The sequence below is a fragment of the Frankliniella occidentalis genome, unplaced genomic scaffold, assembly GCF_000697945.3.
Source record: "Frankliniella occidentalis isolate FOCC.00 unplaced genomic scaffold, Focc_3.1 Scaffold92, whole genome shotgun sequence".
NCBI lineage: Eukaryota > Metazoa > Arthropoda > Insecta > Thysanoptera > Thripidae > Frankliniella > Frankliniella occidentalis.
In genome coordinates, this window is record NW_026267221.1 from 348,562 (window position 1) to 370,503 (window position 21,942).

At 46.0% G+C, this 21,942-nt stretch overlaps 2 protein-coding genes across 3 annotated transcripts in view; both read right to left on the reverse strand.

The window, feature by feature from the left end:
- The window catches only part of LOC113215397 (uncharacterized), a 46,334-nt gene extending 40,878 nt beyond the window's left edge, over positions 1-5,456 (reverse strand). The window contains exons 1-2 of the mRNA XM_026435020.2: positions 4,516-5,456; positions 2,252-2,386 (exon numbers count right to left, since the gene is read on the reverse strand). Of these exons, the coding sequence (XP_026290805.1) occupies positions 2,252-2,386; positions 4,516-5,094 (714 nt within the window). The 5' untranslated portion in view covers positions 5,095-5,456. The remainder of the gene's footprint in view (positions 1-2,251; positions 2,387-4,515) is intronic.
- A 2,357-nt stretch (positions 5,457-7,813) lies between these two features.
- The window catches only part of LOC113215382 (dedicator of cytokinesis protein 4), a 53,097-nt gene continuing 38,968 nt past the window's right edge, over positions 7,814-21,942 (reverse strand). Inside the window, exons 7-37 of one of the 2 annotated variants that reach the window (XM_052269422.1) lie at positions 19,319-19,403; positions 19,178-19,213; positions 18,934-19,079; positions 18,780-18,861; positions 18,360-18,693; positions 18,194-18,286; positions 17,974-18,106; positions 17,785-17,899; positions 17,539-17,701; positions 17,192-17,464; positions 16,905-17,101; positions 16,708-16,808; positions 16,343-16,634; positions 15,223-16,212; positions 15,053-15,138; positions 14,795-14,812; positions 14,341-14,503; positions 14,026-14,268; positions 13,741-13,935; positions 13,518-13,659; positions 13,234-13,415; positions 12,939-13,154; positions 12,730-12,861; positions 12,256-12,431; positions 11,983-12,139; positions 11,750-11,901; positions 11,451-11,659; positions 11,266-11,342; positions 10,894-11,171; positions 10,625-10,788; positions 7,814-10,538 (exon numbers count right to left, since the gene is read on the reverse strand). In XM_052269422.1, coding sequence (XP_052125382.1) covers positions 10,405-10,538; positions 10,625-10,788; positions 10,894-11,171; positions 11,266-11,342; positions 11,451-11,659; positions 11,750-11,901; positions 11,983-12,139; positions 12,256-12,431; positions 12,730-12,861; positions 12,939-13,154; positions 13,234-13,415; positions 13,518-13,659; positions 13,741-13,935; positions 14,026-14,268; positions 14,341-14,503; positions 14,795-14,812; positions 15,053-15,138; positions 15,223-16,212; positions 16,343-16,634; positions 16,708-16,808; positions 16,905-17,101; positions 17,192-17,464; positions 17,539-17,701; positions 17,785-17,899; positions 17,974-18,106; positions 18,194-18,286; positions 18,360-18,693; positions 18,780-18,861; positions 18,934-19,079; positions 19,178-19,213; positions 19,319-19,403 — 5,764 coding nt within the window. In that variant the 3' untranslated portion in view covers positions 7,814-10,404. The remainder of the gene's footprint in view (positions 10,539-10,624; positions 10,789-10,893; positions 11,172-11,265; positions 11,343-11,450; positions 11,660-11,749; positions 11,902-11,982; positions 12,140-12,255; positions 12,432-12,729; positions 12,862-12,938; positions 13,155-13,233; positions 13,416-13,517; positions 13,660-13,740; positions 13,936-14,025; positions 14,269-14,340; positions 14,504-14,794; positions 14,813-15,052; positions 15,139-15,222; positions 16,213-16,342; positions 16,635-16,707; positions 16,809-16,904; positions 17,102-17,191; positions 17,465-17,538; positions 17,702-17,784; positions 17,900-17,973; positions 18,107-18,193; positions 18,287-18,359; positions 18,694-18,779; positions 18,862-18,933; positions 19,080-19,177; positions 19,214-19,318; positions 19,404-21,942) is intronic. The other variant, XM_052269423.1, reaches the window with a different exon arrangement.

Below are 21,942 nucleotides of genomic sequence, written 5' to 3' on the forward strand. Positions count from 1 at the left end.
GTCCACGTGTTGTCGTGATGGGAAGCAGGAAGCCGGATGAAGCATGGGAACGCTGCGCCACGGTCCGTGCGCGGCCGAGTGTCGGGTGAACTCGAGCAAATCTGGGCGGACGAGCGACTGATGGCTGTGGTGAGGTTGTTTACTCCGCCTGCGTCAGGGGAGGGGGGCGTTACGGGGAGGGTGGGTACGGAAAACATAAGGCCCGAATGGGAATGGCGACTCAGCATGATGTGGCGGCGGCCGCGGGTGGCGCCCGTGGCGCCGCGAGGTGTCGGGCAGGGCGGGTGCGCCCGCACGCACGCACGTGCCCGTCCGTCCGGGCCGCGGGCACGTGGGGGTGACGTCACCCTCGCGTCGGGTGACAGAAATAACCTCTCCGGTCGAACGGGACCACCCGCCTCGTCACAAGTTTTTAGGCGCAGCCCGATTGACATATTAGATTCTGTGGCGCGCCCGTTTCCTCTCCATACTTGATTGCGATTCGCCCCTTCTGGACCGGGAAGCCCACGGCCGCCGCCCTACCCCAAGGACGGCGCGTCGCGGCGGCGTGGGAGGCCACCAAAAGCGGCGACCGCGGATTCCTGCTGCCGCAAAATTCGATTTCAAAGTGATTTCTGCACTGGAAGGGGCTGGGGGAGGGGTGGGGGTTGCGAAGGCACATGGAGGGGTATGTTTATCGCTCATAAATGGGCGGCCGGGCTCCCGCACACCGAGGAGGGCTACCGACCGGAGGGGTGCCGGGCGGGCGGGCGGGCGGGCTGCGGGCGCCCCGGTGGAAGGGTTGTTAGTGGCGATGAGGGTGGGAGCAGGGGGTGCGCTGGGTAGGGGTGAACACGTCAGAGGGTGTTTCGCGAAAGCTACATATTTCCGCTGCAAACCGCGCCGCTCGCAACTCGAAATCTGCGCGCAAAACTCTTAAACTTACGTACTGTTTCAAACCTTACGCTCCATAAGATATAACATGAGCACCTTCACAGTGAGTGAGGAATCCGACAAACAAAACCACCACAACTGGCAGGAGGGGGACTGGGGGGACCGGCGAGAGTGACCACATGGGCTGGAAAATCGCAAAACCATTCCATGTGGTCTTGCACCACATGCAGCCTCATAGAGAAAGGCTACGGCCTACGGCCAGTCCATCCCCAGCACGTCTGCTGTTCGAACCGGACAGGAGATTAGCACCCCGCTCCCCCGCCATACTGTTCGCTCTTACCCCTCCGCGTGTGCGCGCGCGCACACACACATACACACACAGCGCGAGTTGCAACCCCGTGATGCTAATGGGGTGGCCTACGAGGGCGGCGCGCTGGCACTGCTTCATTCATTAGTGAGGGCCAATTCATGCATCCATTCATTACTCCAGTCATTGGCCATTGGGTGCGGTCGGCTGTGGACCTTCCTGTGGACACCACCACCACCCACCACTCCACGCGCCCCGAGCAGCAGCGGCGTTCTCCAGGGTCGCTTTGAAAAAGGGTCAAGTTTAATGGAAGCTACGTTTGTGAAAAATGTTTCGCACCACGTCTGTAAATGGGTGGGGCGGGGGTTGAAGAAACAGTGGTGTAGCACTACACACTCAAAAGTAATAAAATTGAAGTAGTCTAAGGACACCAAAAAAACGGGGTTCAACAACTTTCAAGAGAGAGAGAAAGGGAGAGAGGGAGGGAGAGAGCTATTTCTATTTTCACACAAAAAGAATGCAGCGACTCCTGAGCGTAGGGAGACCAGTTTGGCTGACTACATTAGGATCGTCGCTGTCGCGTCTCCCCCGCGGCGAAGGGAGAAGAGATAAAGGCAACGAGAGAACGAGCAATGGAAATAGGAGAGGGAGAGGGGGGGGGGGGTCACGCGTAGTGTCGGAAATACTATGACGGAGCTACACCAGCTACACCAGGGTTTTGTGTGGTGTATGGTGTGGTCACATCAAGGGCCGCTCCTAAGCTGGAGGTGAAGGCACTCCCAGTCCAAGGGCACACTCAGGCACACAGCCTTTCTTATCTGAGTGGTGCAGCCAGCAGCTCTGGGAATGCCTTGATTCAACTCTACAGTAACCTAAGTAGCTTGACATCTACTTATCTCCAAACTGTACTTACACGTGAAAGATAAAACTCAGAGAAAATAAATCTTTCAAGGAACAATCCACACTTCTACAGACTAAATCGCAGTAAATTTTCTATAAGTATAGCACTTTCCTCTGCGTTCACTCCATGTCTCATCTAAAACGTTCGTTGGATAGGTAGTATTCACTCACCATATTTTCTGAGTCTTCGTCGTCTGGCAGCTCAGCATCTTCTTTCTCCAGAAGTTGGGCCTGTACAAGGCCGACTCGTCTATTTGAGTCCAGTGTGCGCACTGCCCACCAGGACTCCCACTCCTTACTGAGAACCTGGACAACAAAAAGAATTAAACGTAACTATGAAGCTTTGGTTTGATATAAATGAGAAGCATTGGCATTAGCTCTTTAGCATTTTGAAATAGAATCAACACTGCAATAGATTAAAAATGAAACCAAAGATACTAAGTATGATAAAAATTCTAGCCAAGAGAATATAAAAAGATGTTCCTATGAAAAATGAGTTTTAACCACTTCTGTATCATGGTATGCTGGTATGTGTTCAGTTTAACCTTAAATGCCGGGACCTAAACCGAAACCGACCCCTGAAAATTTTGATGTATCGGCTACAACGGGGGAAATACTTTGGTTTCAATAGTCACAAGAATATGCACAATCTAAATGTAGAATACCTGGATAAACAGGAAGAAAACCACAGTCAAACATACGACACTGTCGGGTGACACCTGCTCTTTGTTTACAAAATACAAAGTGACGGTAATGGCAGGGCGCGGAGGCTGCAACATCTGATCGATAAAATCACTGCCTTCAAAACGTTTGGAGCCACCATATAATTTTCTAGTGCATCATACAACATCCGTTCTTGGGTTGTCCTTATTCATATTTTAATTTCACGTCATCCAAATCCTTACTCTGGAGGTTGTTTTTTTAATGAAAGATGTGAAAAGGAGAAACGTTGTTGTGTCGCCGGGTTGGCATTACGCGTCCTCTGGCCAGGACGAGGGGTATGTCAGGAGGCAGCGCTACCCCGCGCCAGCTGTGGCAGGCAGCGCCATGGAAGCGCCACCCCGTGTCCTTCACCGACACCGTCCTTCACTCGCCCACGCGCGCACACGCTCACGGTTCGAATTCTCTCGCTCTGCTTACACGATAGGGTCGAGCCAGAACGCGCAGAATGTATTCTGCCTGCTCTGCAAACTTTTGGCCATGGAACAGTAGTAGGGCCGAGAAAAGACCTGACACGGCTAACGTAGGCTAGTTGGGAACTACGGCCACCATGCAACCATGCACACTCCCAAAAGGAGCGGGGGAGAGCCAAGTACTGTACTGCAGAGTCCTTGGCGCCTCTGGGGCCTAGTTCATGACTCTCTCAGTCTCTACCTCTCCACCCCCCTCACCAACCATACTCCTCATCCCCAACCCTCTTGCCGCTGGTCGCAACACAGACCGAGGCGACAAGTGCCAGGCTCTAAGCTTCTAAGTTTGAGGTCACCGCGGTTTTCCACCAAGGGCTGCTGCCAACGAGCCGAGCCGAGCAAGAGGGCTGAGTGCTCTCGAGGTAAAGGGAAGTGCAGCTGTAACGAGCAGAGGACGAGAGCGCGGGCTGTAGTACTGGGCGGGCGCGCCACTTCCCTAGAGCACCCCTTCCACCACCTCGGCTAGGCCACTTCTTCCCCCACATTGCCCCCCCTCCCCCTTTGTATCTGTCTTTCTCTATCGAACTCTTTCTCACTCCCCTTCTCTCTCGCTCACTCGCAACGCAAGTGCGAAATCCCCGAAGGCAGATCACACGAAGACAGGCGGCGCCAAACCGAGACCGTAAAAGGCAGGGGCGGGAGCGGCAGGTCGCCAGGGCAGGGCGGCGGGACGGGACGTGTCGGCCTGACTCACCATCACCCGGTCTTTTGTGGACCGGGAAATGGCGAAGGTACCTGTTTTAGAACGAGTCCACGGGGGAACGGGGCGGGTCTGCTGCCTGCATGCTGCCTGCGGTGTGGCGAGGGCTTGCGCTGCGGGGCTGAGTTTTATGTCCCGGCGCATAAAGGGGTGGCATGACAACCCCCGCGAGTCGTACGAATTTCCCCTCCCTCTCCCCCCTTGCGTAACTCTCTCCGTGCCTCTTTCGGAGGATGAAGTGCACAACACCAGCGTGTACCGGGTGTCCAGTCGATGGCATGCCATTACGTTGGGTTGCCTATGCACTGGCAGCAGGGGCGGCAGGTGCGGGGCGAGTGGCGGGGAAGTGGCAGCTACGCCCCCCCCCACCCCCTCTCCACTCCTCCACCACCCGCTCGCGCCTGCAACCCCTTCAGACAGTGAATACGCAACCCAACGTACTGGTATGCCTTAGTGTACCTTAGATATAAGGTGGAGAGGGCCGAGGGCGGTCTGCTCCAAACAAAACCGAAAAGTTAATAATTACGCAAATCAATAGTACCCACCTTGAATAAGTCGCCCTCTTTGAAGCCGAGGAAAATCTCCCTTAGGTCCTTGATATCTTTAATGTACTTTAGGTCCTTCTCGTTTACATCGTCGTCTACCCTTGTGAGATCCTCGCTCGACTTGGACGTGCGTTGATCCTGGTTCGGTAGGTCCAGCAAGACCTTGACCCTCTCCGGCTTGTCAGTGGGCTTCACCTCCTCCTTCTCCTTCTCTTTGTCCTTGTCCTTTTCCGTGTCTTTTTCCTCGCTATCGTCCTCCTTCTTGCCCTGCTCGTCGTTCTCCTTGTCGGCCAGCAAGCGAACAGGGGACTTGTCCTTCTTGCGGACCGCCTTGGCGGGCGACCCAGGAGTCCCCGTCTGGTTGGCCCCGTCCTCGATTGTCTTGGCGCTCAGCTTGGTGAAGAACTGGATGTTCTGGTTGACCTTGTTGTTGAGATTGAGGGCGTTGATGTTGGCCGAGCGCAGGAAGTTGGGCGAGGTGGGTACGGACTTGGTCTCGGACTGGGCGGTGGTCTTGGCGCCGTCCTGCTCGCTCACGTTGAAGGCGCACTTGGCGCGGTAGAGCTCCGCTTTAGCCATCGCGCTGTTCTCGAAGGGGTATCAGCGACACTCACGGAGCCAACGGCACCCCTAGGCCGGCGTCCGGCCGCCTAACCTCACCAGCGCACCGAGGGAAGGGCGAGGGGCGCCCCGACGAGGGCTCAACAACACTACACCCTCGGGGAGGGCGGGCCGGGGCGGGGGCCGGCGGGAGCCCTCCACGGGGGCACTCAGGGCCGGGAGCGAGAAGGACGAGGACGTCGACCCGCGCGAGGGCTTGGGGCCCGGGGGCACTCAAGGGGCGCGGGGGCGCGGGGGGCGCGGGGGCACGGGAGGCACGGTGGGCACCGGCGGGCAGGGGGTGCTGAGGACGCGGTGGCCGTCACGCGCCTCTCGAGGGCCGTGAGTGGGAGCAGACTGCGAGCCCAGCGCGCCGAGATGCCCGACCAAAACAAACCGCGTGTGCAACCCCCTTCCCTTCGGCAGGGAGAGGCGCGGCGAGGCGCACCCCTCCGACAAGGCTCTGGGTCGATAGCAATGCCACCCCCTCCCCAGCCGCACCCCCGGCTCCAGCGGGCTACAGAGTACTCTGACGTCACCAGTCTCTGCGCCACGCCACGCCACGCCCCATACCCCATGCACGTAGTACGTGCCCGCGACGCCCATGGCCCACAACTCGTACAATCTAAATGTATGGAATCTAGTTATATCTTTCTCTGAAATTGGACATAAGACGGTTGTAGTGAAGCGTTCTTCAAACTTATTTTTCTTTTTAGCCGATGATATTTGCAGTGGCAATAATGGTATGAAGCTTTCCACAACACAGCCATACGATGCCTGACTATCATTGAGCTATTTTGCGAAAACGACGAAGCCGAGTAATATCGTCTGCTCCCGGACCATCACAGAGCTTCCGCCAATAATCAGAGGAGGCGATCTTTCTTGAGCTTGTCTTGTCACGAGAGTCCCCCGCTGATTGGTCGATACTTTGTGATGGTCCGGTAAGCAGACGATATTCCTCGCCTCTTCCCTTCGGTTCGCAAAATAGCTCGTTTCCCCATCCCGGTTGAACGAGGTCCACAGGGAGCCAAGGGCCAAGGGTGCACGGTCGGCCGAGCAGCGCGAGCGCGCCTGCACGTCTCCGGGTAGGCAACCCAGCAGCACCCCCGTGCTTGTGTGGCCTACCTTCAGGTTACACGGCTGTAGCCTGTGCCCTGCCTCATTTTCGTGATTAGAACCAAGCATCTTCGCCGTCGGTCGCGGGTCCCCTCGTTTCAGCCACTTGATCACATCACTGCGTTTTATCTTTACTTTCAAACACTCAACTCGAATCTACCAGCGTCGTCGTGAAACACCACGCATCGGGACGCACGCAGGTGGAGTCAATCTTGTGCGACGTTGCTCCGATCTGCTGGCGAAATAGGCGAGGTTTCGTCAAACTCATTATTTGGTTCGTAATCAGTTTAGCACAGTGGGGTGGGGAGGGGGCGGGGGGACTTCCCCAGGTAGGGGCGCGCAGCGACCGCCCCGTGATAGCCCTCCCCATCATCATCTCATCCCCATGCCGCCCTTTTCCATTCCATCTCACCTGCTCGCTCGCTGCCGTCACCTTTACTCCCCAATCAAAATCCAATCTCCGGCGGCAGAGAGTTCATCAGCATCATCACGAGTCTAGCTATGGCCCAGGGGGCGGCGTCGGGCGATGGCCCTTCCTGCAGACCCAGACAGCAGGGGAGCGCGACTGGGGGGTAGGCTGAGGTATTTTCGTGTCCCGTTGGAGAGCAACGGGGGAAATTCGGAACTCCACAAACCTTTACATTTCTTTCGTATATCGTCCCCAAAAACAAAGGAATTGTAGACAATTTGATAAAATCTTCAGACAGGTGGTGATGTTCCGGTGTGTTCTTTCCACATTTACCGATTCCAGAAAAATACCCCTTTGGCAGCCCCGTTTATGCGCACGTTCCTTCTTCTTTTCGTTTTATGAAAATTCCTCTGGTTTGCAAGCCGACGATGTTGATTGCATGCTAAGGCTTGCCCTCCGGCCTGCCTCCGAATCTTTAGATTGCGAGTGAGATTTTCTTACGACTTCGAGCCAGTCCGGGACGGGGCAGCCAGAGGCTAGGACACGTGGATGGCCCGGGCTGCCACCGCAGTATCCCCCCAGCTCCCACCCCATTGCCCCTCGCAACCCCCAAGAGGGGGAAGAGAGGTCCAAGGCCACAGCTGCCGCTATCTGCTCCCTGCGCGTGGCGGGGCTGGCTAGCCCCCCCTCCCCCTCCCTTTCCCCACTACGCGCCAATACTAACCCCACCTCTGATTTCACCCCCTACCCCCCCTTCCCACCCCCAACCACCACCAGCGCACACTGCCAAGGTCACTTTGGACACGACCTGGCTTGGACAGGGTGGGTAAAGGGAAGGGGGCCACAACAGCCCTGTCGGAGATCTTACTCCAGCAAAGTTCCAGGTCAGTCTTCCAGCCGAGCCTGTCGACAACAATTTTTTAGATGGTCCCCGAGACTGTCTCCACCACAGGGAAATGTGCCCCCCACCCCCGCTCCCTTTCACAACAGAGCAGCACGAGCACGCAGTCGCAGGGGCTGTCTTCTTCTTAGACCTGACCTGTGGGCTTTTTTTTCACACTATGCGAAGTAAAATAGGGGTGAGTATGTGGTACAGGGAGGTATGTGGTTTAAATGTTGTTTATGTCTATATTTAAAAGACAAAATGTAAAATAAAATACTGACAAAAAAAAATTAATGCATGTCGAGGCCATTAAACAGCCTGTGGTTTTATTTACTAACCAGGTAAAAGACAATGTTCCATATTTCTCAAGAAAGGATGACACAACTCTATCCATCCATCTTGAAATATGGTAGGCCAAACCAAATCTCAATGGGCCCACTCCACACCATCCACACAAACCCACTAAGCCTTCATCAGTCTTCAAAACTCAATCACATACAGTAGACAAGATTCACATCAAACTTCTTTTAAGGGCACTAACAAGCTCTAGATTAAAGACTTTATCTACTTTAAATTTCATTGAATGACACTGGTACATTTATTTTTGAGTTGAAGAAGAATGAAAAACCTCCATTTTTTTATTGACATCTTACCATTATAAACAAGAAATTTGTGGCACACTCGGTTTGGGGCTGCTGTGGAACATCCCAGCCCAAATCGCATAGATGACATCAGATCATCTGCCAATGGTACAAACTAAAATGATATCTCCAATCCACAAAACAAACAAAAATAACATTTTAAAAATTAGTCACTAATCTGCAACAGCTTCTGATTGACTAGCTTTTAAATCAAAAATTATCATTACAAGAGAGAAAACTGATCATGGACTTATAGGGGTATTATTCTACTTACACATATAGATGTATATAAATATAATTGGAAATCGCTTCAGAAAGCAGTAAAAATTGAGAACTTTAATTTCTAGAAAAAATTGGTTGGTAAAATATGAAAAGTAATAGATACAATAGGTGGTTGTTGAAGGGGATTGCTCCTCTACCAGTTAAAAAAAAACAAAAACATCAGGTTGACTGATACTAGATGGAAGTAAATCATCAACTAAGAAACACAAATACTGTTTTTAAAATTTTAGAAACCCATCTAGTCATCTTAAAATTAAGTGTACATCTTACGATTAAAAGTTTAAGAAGGGAATAACCAATAAATGCAATATTATATTTGAAGCAAATACGTTGGGGTCAGAATAATCTGTTGGCCATGGCAAACTTGAAGAATTTTCATCGAATAAAGAGCTGGTTCGAGTAGGCGGAAATTCAGACGCGGGGAGGAATGCGACGGCGTGCGAGCAAGGCCACAAGCCCATGGGGTGCCCTACCCCAGCCGTTCGGAAAGTATTGAATGCCAGTTCCAATGCCTCGGGTATCAATTATCCCCTACCTGAGCCCAGCAAGCTTTTATGCACATTCAGCGATTCAAGGATCGATTCCATGCAGTGCCACATTAGATACTTAATTACCACTCCAAGCAAGAATGATTACAATGCAAATATTGAATAATGAAAGAAACAATGAATTCTGTAAAGCGCTAAGGTAACTCTTTGAGTCACAATTCAACTAATTGTTACAAAATGAAGGAATGTTCATGAGGCAATTTATAGTTCTCATGTAAAAAAGCTTGGGTACACATTGCTCCAAAAGTTGTAAAATTAGCTTGTCTTGGGACCTTCTTTGTAAACAGCTCAGTTTTGTACTAAACGAGAGCAAACATTATTTAATTAATACTGACCCATGATCAATTGTAGTAAAATATAAAAGTATGCAGATACAAGCCTAAAATTTAAAAATCACACAACCATCGTTAATATGAATAGAATGTTATCATGACAATGTATACAAAATAAGTAGCTATCTGTTAAAAAGAATTGTTTCAAGAATGTGGAAGAATAATTTGGCAGTAAATATCCACCAACAGTACACACATTTTGAGTGTTGCATGTTAAATTTGGCAGAAAGGTTGGAGGAAAGGGGGCTATTCCTAAAAATCTTTAAAAATCTAAAAAGCCCAAGTAACTGAGTGACACATCAGAGGTAGACACATTTCTACTGAGTTTGGAGATTTTCATCACTGCGAAATATACTTCATAATTTTTAAAAACAACATTGTACAACTCATGTATGTGGAGTGTTCTGTAAAGAACATAGAGTGCTGACAAATAAAACATGACCTGACAATAGCTGTGGAGCAAACAAATTGCAAATTGCATACCCTTTACAATCTAAATACTGAGTAGTAATCAATTTGACCTGATAAGTAAAACTTTGGTAGGCGATTATGATTAATACATGGCTGAACGTAATCAAATTATCAATTGCAACCAAATATGTAAAACCAGGAATATTTCTAAATCATGACCAATACATAATTTCTTGATAAGCGGGAGGTCATAATCATAATTACATATTTGTTTTCTCACAACCAAGCACAACTACCTCATAGAATAGAATATAAAATATATTTACACAGTACCTTAATCACAATTTCATATTTGCTTTGGTAGAAAGTTTTGTAAAAAATATACAAACATCCAAGCCTTAAAGGAGTGGACAGTAAAAATAATAATGATAAAAAGTATACAAAGACATTGATATGTAAAAAAAAACAATACGTAAAGGGAAAGAAATGACCCATCATATGCAACATTCCTCAGAATTCCATAAAACTCAGCATTTCATATTTTTACATAACAATTTAATCCTCAAACAGAATAACTGTCTGCTAGGACAGAAGATTTATCTATGACTCAATGCGTATGGCACATGATGATATTGCTTCACAAGAGGAAAGAGTTGGGGTGTCCATTTTAGGATGACAAATTATTGGAAGAACAAGAACCATCCACAGTTATGCTGACTGGGGTAGTTTGCAGCCGAGGGACAGAATAATTCTCTACACCTGAACCTGATCCCCCAGAGCCAGTGGATCCTCGACATGAACCTGTTCACATATTTTAAAAATGGATTTATTTAAGTTTCAAATAAATAAGAATGAACTCATCACTCCTATTGATGTCACATATTTACCTGAATCTGAACGGTCTGACGTATCTTGGGAAGCTATGGACTCCACACTAGTTGTTATGTTACTTAGTGCTTTCGGTGGTATAGGAGGAGGAGCTGCAATAATTTGACTGCGTGGAGAAAGAACAGGGGGAACAATGTTCATCGGGTCTTGACTCGTGTCAGATCTATTGAGGAGATGAAAGCACAAATTAAGCATAGAATTAATATTCCATTAGAAATTTTTGATATCATACAGAGAGAAATTTTTATCTTTAAGAAATAATGTTTACCTTGAGCCCAAGTTATTAGAAGGAGTGCGGGATGTAAATTCAAAGTCTTCATAAGAAAGATTGTTGAAGTGCTGTGCAGATAAGGGTGTGGCTGAAGTTGGAGTTGGTGCAGAAGAAGGTGTAGGAGTAACATCACCCAAACCAGAATCATCACCAGTTGGTGCACCAGGGGTAACAGGTGTAGTCAAAGGAGTGTTAGTGCCCTCTCCATATCCATCAGAAATGTCGAGGTTTAAATCCATAGAGGACTCAGAGTTGAACATAGTTGGTGCTGATCCCTACAGAAATATTGTAATATTTACAGCAAAATTAAAAGAGATGTTTATTATATGGTGCGGAAACTTTAGAGGATATCAAGGATGTGCTACTTGCCTTCTTGCTCAAAGGTCTCCGAGGTGGGGCTGGTGGTTGTTGACCTGTGTCAATGTACAAACCTCGTTTATCAGGAGCTGAAACAAGTAAACACACCGGAATTCAAAAATTTACAAAGCAATTATTTGTTAAAAACAAGCAGGTTGATAGAAAATTTTTCTTCTAATTATTCTAAAAATACTTACTGCAACCCCTTGGTGGTAGAGGTGGAGCTTCTTCCCCAGTATTTGGTGTGGTAGCACCATCCCACGTTGAAAGAACACCATCAGTGGGTGTGGGCAAGGAATGGCGCAAAGCTAAGGGTTTAGGACTGTCTGGTCTGCTGATGCTCAATGATCTCTGATGACTAGGTTTTGGGGGACGTTGAATTTCCCCATCCACATGGGACTCCATCCTGAAATATGTTTGCCATTCAAAGAACAAATAAGTTTTATCCCCAGTGTGATTCAGATTTTTTTTTTTTAAGTTAGAGGAAAAAACATGCCTTGACTTCATAGGTGGTAAAGATGAATAGTCTAAAGTTCCTCTTGTAGGGGTCCTGGCTGTGCTTCCCGCCGAATTAGATGTAAAGTTTGATGACCTTGGTCTTAAATCACGTTGGGGTATAGCAGGTGGTGAGTTAACTCCATTCATGTCCTATACACATAGCAAATTTTAGACATTTAAGTAGGTAAATACACATAATACTAAATGAAATCACAGTTTCTGCACACCAACCATTGGTTTGCTGTAAATAGTATCATCATCAACTTCTGATCCTCCAAAGTGATCGTTTGAAATAAAATGACCATATGCTCCACTGCTGCATGAGGAACGATTGCTGATACCATCCATTGGCATTCTTTTCTCACTTGGTAATGGAGGAAGTGGAGTGCTGAAAAGTGCAAGACATTCTCATGAGACGCACAAAAGCAAAAGCAAAAGCAAAAGCTAAAGAAAAAAAATCACTAAAAATTGTAAGGTAAAAAATCGCATGGGAGAGTGACTTACTGAACAATGCTATGTTGGTTAGTACCCCAATGTCTGGGCAAACTAAGTCCAGAACTGAGCTCTCGCAGGCCTTGTTCCATCTGGCCCAGTCGCTCTTGCAAACGACGGTGTAGTGGCTGTACACCTGGAGGAGCCAGTTGGCCATGCAATGCTAATGCATTTGAAAGAATGTGTACCTGAGACAATAAAAAGTTGAAGTTGATCTCTTACAGAAGAATCAAAGTGCTAGACAATTTAGTTTAGTTCTGCTCAGGTCCTTAATTCTGTTGCATTTTTAGTTTCAACCATTAAGTGCCACAACTAGCTGAATCTAGGAACAGTCAGCAGTGAATTTGGCTACACCTTGGTGATTACACCAAACTGGTGTAGGCCAATCATAGCTTTAGCCTGCTGATCCTATGTTTAGCCAATCTAGGTATAAAAATGTGATCAAAAAAAGAAAATTACTCTCACTTATCACACACACACACACACCTGTTCTAAAATCAAAGTTTTCAGGGAGTACACATGTTCAGCACATTCAGGATTTGATTTTGAAAATTCAGGAGAAAAAAAGGCTTGCTGATATTTTGCAATGCCACCCATCACATTAGCATCAATTATTCCCTGTACAAAACAAATCATTGATGTATTAGAGATACATATACAAACAAAGTTGTCACTCAATTTATATGATTATATACCTGCAATCGCATGGTAAATGGATTGATGTTGCGCTTTGAGTCTTGTTCATATTGAGATATGAGTTGTCTTAGTTCTTTGTTCACTGTTTCCATTGTTTCACATGCAAACTGAACAGGAGTGATCTCCTCTACAGTACGCTCTACAACTTCAAACCACCTCAAAATACCAGGCAATGATGATGCAATTACCAGGGTTGTTCGTTCTAACCATAAGCTCTGAAAAACATTTTGTTAGCAATAAAAAATAAAACAAAAATTTGTTTAAAGAAACTATAGGCTAAATTGAACTGATTACCTTGAATTCATTTTCTTTATCAACTGTTCCTTTATGAATAGGTCTGTCAAACTGGAATCTTTTCACATCATTCACCTCATAGAAACTTGTTATTTTCTCAGGTATATCAGATGGAAGAGCACCTTCAGAGCTAAACACCGGGTTTAGCTCTGGTATTGGTTTAACATTGCATATTTGAATATCTAAAAGTCTGTTAAGAAAATTATTACTTTGTTTCCTAATCATTATTAAAAGTAAAGCAAAATGAAATAAAATAGAAGCAATGTTCAAGTCTTAAAGGATACACTGTCCTTCTGAATTAATAATACTGTCATCAGGTGGAGTGTTTTTCATCAGAATCTGAGCTGCAGGAAACTCAGTTTGTAATCTCTGAGTAAACGCTCCAATTCTCTCATACTCTAAACCTCTATATACAAATACTTTATTCTGGAACAGGAATAAAGACAAACAAAACTATTATAATTCAAAATTATAAAAGATAAGATTAGAGCATAAAAATTTAATTACCCTAACAAACAGGGGAAAACTCAGTCCATAAAATCCAACACGAAAGTATTCGGGTTCTGGCCTCAGCTGGGTAAGTATATTATCAAAAAATTTGGCCTGGGTCTTTAAAATATTGCTTAGTTTTCCATAATCAAACAGTTTCTTTTCATACAGCTCTGCAAGTTCTTTGCAGAGAGGAATTCCTTTTTCCCAACACTGCAAAAAGTAAAAAGAATTTTGTTAATTATTTGCATTGCAACCAAATTAAAATTGGATGGACCCCTGAATTGAATTAAAATGCCTTACCTTCCCCTTGTCAAAATAATTAATTATTTGCATGTATAGATGCTGTTTTCTTTGACACTCCGACATATTGTTGTGATGAGGGTCTCCACTGAGAGGTGTAGAATTCCAAGTCAGTTGGTCAGCATACAATTTCATAGTGAATCCAGCCTCCGTAAAGTTCTCAGCAGGGAAGTGGAGGTCATGCAACTTATATATGTATCGCAAGTACATTTCTTTCCTATTAATCTCGTTCTTATAAAAGTTCTAAAATGGAAAGGAAGTTTTAATTATGTGTTCTCAGTCAATAGACTTTGGTAAAAATTCATTCATTCTTACTAGTAAATTAACAGTGCAGGACATCCGCTTATCACGATTTTCATCACCCTGCATTACACTTCGATAGTCCAAAAGCCTTTCAAGTAGCCTAGTTACAGAACTTATGAATGCAGTACCACTCTCTTTCCATGTTGGATCTTTATTTTGGACTTGTTGAAGCAATCTAAAAATAGAATTAGAGAATAGTATTAGAAAAAATGAACAAATTGTCAAAATCAAATCAGATGCGGAACAAGTTTGCTTTTGTTTTCTTTCTTTTTTCTGACAGACAACTTTAGCCAATGTTAATATTTCCTAATTTCAAATATGGGACTACAAACAAGAGAAGACACAACAAAATAAGTTTGATAGCAGTACAGGACTACTCAAGCTCGGATATCAGATATTAAGAAAGTTTTACAATTAATAATTCAACTTTATGACTCCTGCAAAGATAAGAATAATGTTGACTTACACAGCACTGAGATGTTCCCTACAAGTCCCAGTAAGCAATAAAGAAAAAGAAAATGTAGATAAGTAAAAAGTTTGACTTTGGCTTTTTAAACAATTTCTTTAGAAATAGCCCAAAAATATCAGCAACATAACAATTCAAATGTAAATGATTATGTTAACATTAACAAAAAGACTGCATTCAGTAAAAAAAAGGCACTTAACAGTCATAGTTTTATCTCTCAGTAACAGGGATATGTAGTTTAACAATCACGTTACTTACATTGTGTTGAATAGTTGTCGATATTCATCATCTCCCTTGTTCTCACTTATAAGAATGTCAAGTTTATCAATAAGTTCTGACTCCACCTGATAAATTGATTTATTTAAAAATTACTAGCACAATTGACACTGTACACAATTCATAGATAAATTTATTGTTTGTAAACAAACCTGTTTGAAATTTCCACGGGCTCTCTGCTCGCATTCCATCATATCAAAAAAGATGTGTAGGGTAGCTTTCCGAAGTTCAGCTTCTGGGACTAGAGTGACCTCTAAGAATGGTCCCACCATGTGGGGTATAAATTTTATTTTGTGTTCTCCTAGTCTAGACCACATATTTAAAATTTGGAAACCCATTAAAACTCTCATATCACCATATCTTTCCATCATTTTCTCACGTTTCACCTCGCTAAATTGTTCTAATTGCAGCGAAGGCTGAGTTAAAAATGCAACAGCAAGATTGAAATACTGAGTCCAAAGTTGATTGTCAAAATGGTGACATCTTCCATCATCAAGAAACTTTGAAACTAATGGTTCAGATAGCTCTTTCAGGCTATTGAGAATTACTTGGTTTGCAACCATTTTGATGATAAGCCAATCTGAGGGAAAGACCTCTTGCTTCACAAGGTCCCGGAACACTAGAAAGACTCTGAGCAAGAAGTCCTTAGTGGGTTTGTGGTCTCCAAGATCTTCCCAAAGGCTAGAATAGTGATATTCATCTAATAGCTGTAGAAGTCCGATGAGACAAGCAACCAAGCTACCAAGGACAGGTGTTGGGCGGTCGATTATAATGAGAACTGTTTGAACCAATATATCAAGTATGTGAAGGCAAAGAATTTCAACATCATGATGAAGGCAGTTATTCACTTTGCCTTGTTCTTGAAGTTGAGACTGTCTTTGTTTGAACAAGTAGCCCAATATTTCACCCAATATCTCAGTGCAAAGACGTAACTCATCACGATGAGCAAGATGCATTCTGAGCTGTTTGCAGCACATTCCCAATAACTGGCTACGAGACTCATCATGCTGAAAGAGTTTGCTTGTCACCAAATTTCTAACAGCTACAAGTTTAGCTTGAGTTAATTGCGGAGAAAGATCTCTTGTGGGAAGGCTTTCTAGCATGTTTGAGGCTAAGTGACTCACTTCAGGAACATGTAAGACCTACAAAACAAACAAGACAGTGTTTAGTTGGAATGGGTCAAATATTACAAGATAATGAACCATCTTGTAATTCCTTTTCCACAAAATGTACTTTGTAAAATGTTAACACTTAAAAATGAACCAAACTTACTTGAGTGAGCTGTTCCAAAACAGCACTTATAGAATGAAGAAGTGCTACTTGAGTGGGAAGAATAACTTCATAAGAAGTACCTAACATTTTGGTCAATGCATTGAAAACCAAGTACAAATCTCTTCGAAAACTGTCTTCATACTGCCCTCCAGTCGCCCTTGAGAATAACAGTCTGGATTCAATGATAAATTTGAATATATACTCTAGGGAGCCAAAGCACTTTTGCATAGGTTCTTGTTTATCAGTAGAACTAACACGTTCCGCACAGTGCTGAACACTTGTCATGAGTCCTCTGCCAAAGAAATTGTTGTTAGAATGTGTGCTATCATTGGCACATAACAGATAAATCAAAAATATATACTCACTTATATACCAATGCAGCAGCAAAATGACCCTTTATGTAAGCATCCATTACAGGTCTGAAATGTTCAAACCTGCTATCTTCTAGATGACTAAATATGCTTACCTGCAATAGATAAATAATAATTTAAAATGAATTAACAAATTGATTAATTATAAAGCTAATATTAGATTGAAAAAAAAAAGAAGGAGAGGGACTTACTAGGACATGAAAAACAAGACCAGAGTGAGTTGTTGAATTTCCATCTTCTGTTGAAAACATTGCAAAAAGAGCATCAAGAACATCTTGCAAAAATTTCACAATTTCTTCTCCATTTAAACGCAACACACTAGTGAGTGCATCCTGTACAGTTTGAGGGCGTTCATAATCTTTCCACCGTAGCAAGGACAGTAGATCAGCTGTAAGAAATTAAAATACAATTATTAAATATTGGTTGTATTTGCTTTCTCTTCATAATATGACTGACTGTGCCTGAAACATTTCCTTACCATTTTGAGTGAGCTTTGTAGAACACAGTAAGGTATTTATAAACACAGTTTCTTTGTGACTTCGACCAAATGCAGTTGAATTTGATTGCCCAATACCTTCCCAAGCACCAGAGGATAGTGAAAGATAGACTTGAGGATCATTTAGCCTCGAGCGGTCTTCACATTTGTAAATGTAAAGCTCATGAGATCGATCACCCAAGGTTGCACCTCCAGGCTCCATGAGACGGACAAATGAAAACCCAAACAACTTCTTGTTGTCTGCCTTTTCTCGGGCTGCAAAAAGATAAGAGAATGAAATATTGCCAAATGGTAAGCAGAAGGGGAAAAAAGGCAGGGTCATGCTTTACTTGAACAGTGACGATACTCCAGGCGAACATGGGATCCATAAAACTTGTCAATAGGAACAGCCAGACGAACAGTTTCCATCCACGAAGGTGAATTGTGATGATAAACAATCATAGATTGATATTCAGTAGTACCATCCGATCCTGATGCTCCCCATAGACATTTCTAGAATTTCAAAAGGTAAGAGTTACTTTACTACTTTACTCAAGAAAAAATTATACAACAGATCAGAAACTATAAGTCCTTACCTCAAGCGGTTTGCCATCAGAGTCAAGGACTAGAATTGTAACCTCAATATTTTTGGCAGTTGACTTCCCTCCACGTTCAAATTCACCTCTCTCCAAGGTCAAATATAAATCATTCCTATAAAAAGAGATCTTTTTCAGCAGCTGTCTTAGAAATAGAAAATATACTCACAGAATTTTTAGAAAATATACCGAATGTCTCCTGGCATGATGACATCAGAAAATCCGAGTTTCTTGGTAAGGGAAATATTTTTGAACAGAAGAGGATTTTCTTCTTGTACTTGAGACAGCTCACCGTGCAGAAATTTAAGAGACACTCCAATACCTAATCCATTTAAATAATAAATATGTTAGAGGACAACTCATGAAACACTATAAACATCCATTTGACCAGAGAAAGACTCTGTCCTACCGTAATTCTGACCAGACAAGACATTGTATTTGTTGCTTTGTTTTTTAATTATCAGTTCATGAAGTTGGTAGAAATCTTTTTCTTCTCCTTGAAAACCTAAACAGAAAATAATTATTAAGAAAATACTCCCTGGAAATTTCCTACTGCTTTAGAACAGCATGGAAACAAACCTTAATAGTGAATTCTCTTTCTTCTCCTAGGGTTGCAGATGTAGATGTCCACATGTTTCCACTTGCACTTAATGTATTAGTCGAGTAACTTCCTCCAGCATTTGGTGATCCACTTAAGAGATGACTTTGCCCCAAAGCGAGGAATTCACTTATGTTGTGAACAGCTACACCTACTGGCCGCCTGAACAAATTTGAATTTGCAAAGGCACTACTCCCACCCGAAGTTCCTGAACTTGATTTCTTGGAGGATTCTGAATAGAGCATGCGCCCTACTCTCATAACATGTGCCACTAAGTATATTTCCTGGCAGAGATCTGCATTACCAAGGTCCTGGAAAGAAATTTATGTTGAACTATTTTTTTAAGTTTAATTAACATCATTTTATTGACATTGACATAACTGTGTACCAAACTTACAGTAAAAATAGTGCAATTGCTATGAAGTTTTTCCACATAGTTGGAAAATCCATCCTTAGATATTCTGACTAGAAACCGTTCACTGTAAAACAAAACTTAAGTCAAGAAATTGGAAGGAAAAAAAGAAAGAAAAAGGGTAGCAGTAAGGAAATACCTAATATATTTGGACTTTTTTGTGTCATATAAAGAAAAGTAGATTTCTGTATCTTCTCCTATATGGTGACCAAAGTCTCTCATGCAGAAGGACAAATGATGGGTTAAAACCTTCCTTGTTTCCTTCCGTTTCATGGTGCCCCTTGACTGCAAAAAAAATAGTAAAATTGAAGAAATTTTAGATACATATATGCATAATTTTAAATTATATCTTGCCTGAGGAATAGACAATTTTTCAAACATACCGAAGCTTCTCGTGAGTTCTCGAAACTCTGTACATGCTGGAAAGAAAGGAAAAGTATAGTTAATCCAATGCAATGAATACATTTTATTGCACGAGCACTGACTATATACGAAATAACTGATATTAAAACAAATATACTCACTACATGATACAGTTCCACGACACTCATGTTGGCGGGATCCACCATCTCGGCCCCACATCTCGGAACCAGATCCAAACCAAGCTTTCTGAAAACAAGAAGAGTGACCACATGAATATTAGGTCGGCTGAAGCCCGCAGCCTCTCTTCACGTCCGACCCGCCGGCAGGTAGGCAGCCCAACTGGCACCAAAGCTCGGCGGGAACCGCTGAGGCCGCGCCCCATCCAGGCGTCGCCCCGCCTCTGTTACGTAAACGACCCCCGCCTCTAACTTTCAATCACAACAACCAACTTAAGATCAGAAGCCTTGTGATGAACTCGGTCGAACTGGCACAACGCAAACCCAATAGTTTTCTAAGTACATACAAGGAAGAGCGTACTTGCACACTCAAGAACTGCGATGGGCGGTCAGCAGCATCTCGCAAGGTCCTTGGGCATCTCGCGCCGCACGCTCCGCAGAACTGAGACACCTCCCCTGCAGACTCTCATCACCAACACGACCTTTTCGCGAGAGTGACTGAGGAGGATTATCGGTCCAATGGAGCGTGGCGAGCGTGACGGGGCAGCGTCACGTCTCACTGCACGTGCACCTGCCTCGTCTGGTCGCGTGCGGCACGCCTAAAGGCACGCCCGCCCCGTGCCCGCCAATCCAGCGAGCGACACCGCGAAACACGAGAGACATTGGGCCGAGGACCGAGGCAATTGAAGTCTTTTGTTCAAAACAACAGCCAAAAGCCCTTTAAAAGGCACTGAAGAAGAAGATTTAGTGCCTTTACATCGGAGCTAAAACGTCAAAAGCTACCAAAGGCACTCAGTTATAGCACCTTTAGGGCTCTTCAGTGCCTTTGTAGAGGTATTTGACAACATGTGTTAAACACCCCGCGGAAGGGCGCGACAACACCTTTATTTTTCCAGTATCTCTCCTCCAAAGACGGCAAAAAATATAGGGCAGGGAATTAAGCCCCCAAGACAAACGCAAACTGGGGCTCTAACGCCCCGGCCCCCGCTGGAGGGGTCAACGCTCCGAGCCGAGCCGCGGCGCGGTGCGGGGGGCGGGCCGCCGCTGGGACAGGACGAGACGGCGAAGGTATCGGCCGCTACGGCCGCGATGCCCGCCGCGGCGCAAGGCGTGGCGTGGCTGCGAGGACGCGGGGGGCGCCGGGGGGGGCGTCGGCCCCGCAGCGCACCGGCCGGCACACACGGACGGCCGTTCAGTCAGCGCACGGAGCGACAGTCGTTCGTGATCGGCCCGAGCCACGCCTCCGCCCCGCCCCCGCGCCGCCCCCACCCCCACTTGTGGACGGGACGCCGACGCGATCACGGCATCGCGAGCGATCACGGGGAAAGAATGTTGGGGGTTTCCTTGCCGCCGCTGCCGCCGCCTCCGCGCCGGGATCCTCTCTTTGTCACGAAACTTCGAAAGTGTAGCGGAGACTCGACGAGAGATCTCTCTGGTCTCTTCTCTGGTGGTCGGGGTTAGGGTAGGGTTGCCTCACGGGGGCTGTCTGTATACCCGCAATGAGCCGTCACGGCAGCAACCACCACACAAACAGATCAATGGGTCAACCGCCCCCGACAAACCGGTCAGCGCCCACAGTCTCAGGGTGTTTAACTCTCCCTCCCCCACCTTCTTAAACCCGCCCCTGCAGGACCGGGGAGATGCGGACTCTCATGATGACGACCCATGAGCCGAGCTCGCAAGGCTGGGAGTGCCCCCGGGGCACGGGGCTGGGGTCCACGGGCGCCTATGGGATCAGCCTTTGGCCGGGCATACCACAAGAAGGGGGGCAGACAGAGAGAAAGGGGGGAGGGGGGGAGGTGTTAGGCAGCACAAAGTCACAAAGTAAAGGTTCCCGGTCACCTCAGAGCAGCACAATGACTACGTCAAGGAGGAGGTGGTCAATGAATGGAAATAATAGAAACAACGTGACTGCCAAGGACCTCCGTCACCAGACCAGCCATTTCTAATCAACCGGGAACTCTAGATAAAAGAGGGGGTAAACTCGTTATTGAAACGAATAGAGAGGGGGAAAAAACGCACTCGACAACGCAGCAGCGAATCGTAAAAACGATTTAGTCGAGGCGTAATTTTTTGAGCGGATCGAACGCGCTGCCGAGGTCGAGATCAGCAACGCCGTCGGCGGCGTGGTGACACGGCGCTATTCGCAGCGCGGACGTTCATAAGAACGCGGGTCACGCTCAGGAAATGGAGGGAGGAGGGGGGAGGGGGCTGCAGGGAGATGGAGACAGACGATGCGAACACGAGGAGGGCTCGCTTGTACTCCGCGGTGAGCCATACTACACCTTTCGCTTGCGATAACGCACCGAACCACAAGCCTAGAGTATGTAAGGATACAGACGTACTGCTCAGTGCGGAGCAGACTGCTCTGAAAGCGCCGCAGACATGACAGTCTGGCGATAATTGATTATGAGCTTGTAGTCCGCTTTGCGTTGCCGTGCGTCCAAAAGGCTGTTCCCACGCGCCGCCGCGGCCCGAGAGCGCTCACCTCACCCCCCCCCCAACCTCAGCCTTTGGACGTGCCTTTCTGCCTCCCCCTGTTCCTCCTCACCTTACAGGCCTTACAGGTACGGGCGTGGCGGCAGGGGGACCCTCGGGGGCGGGGCGGG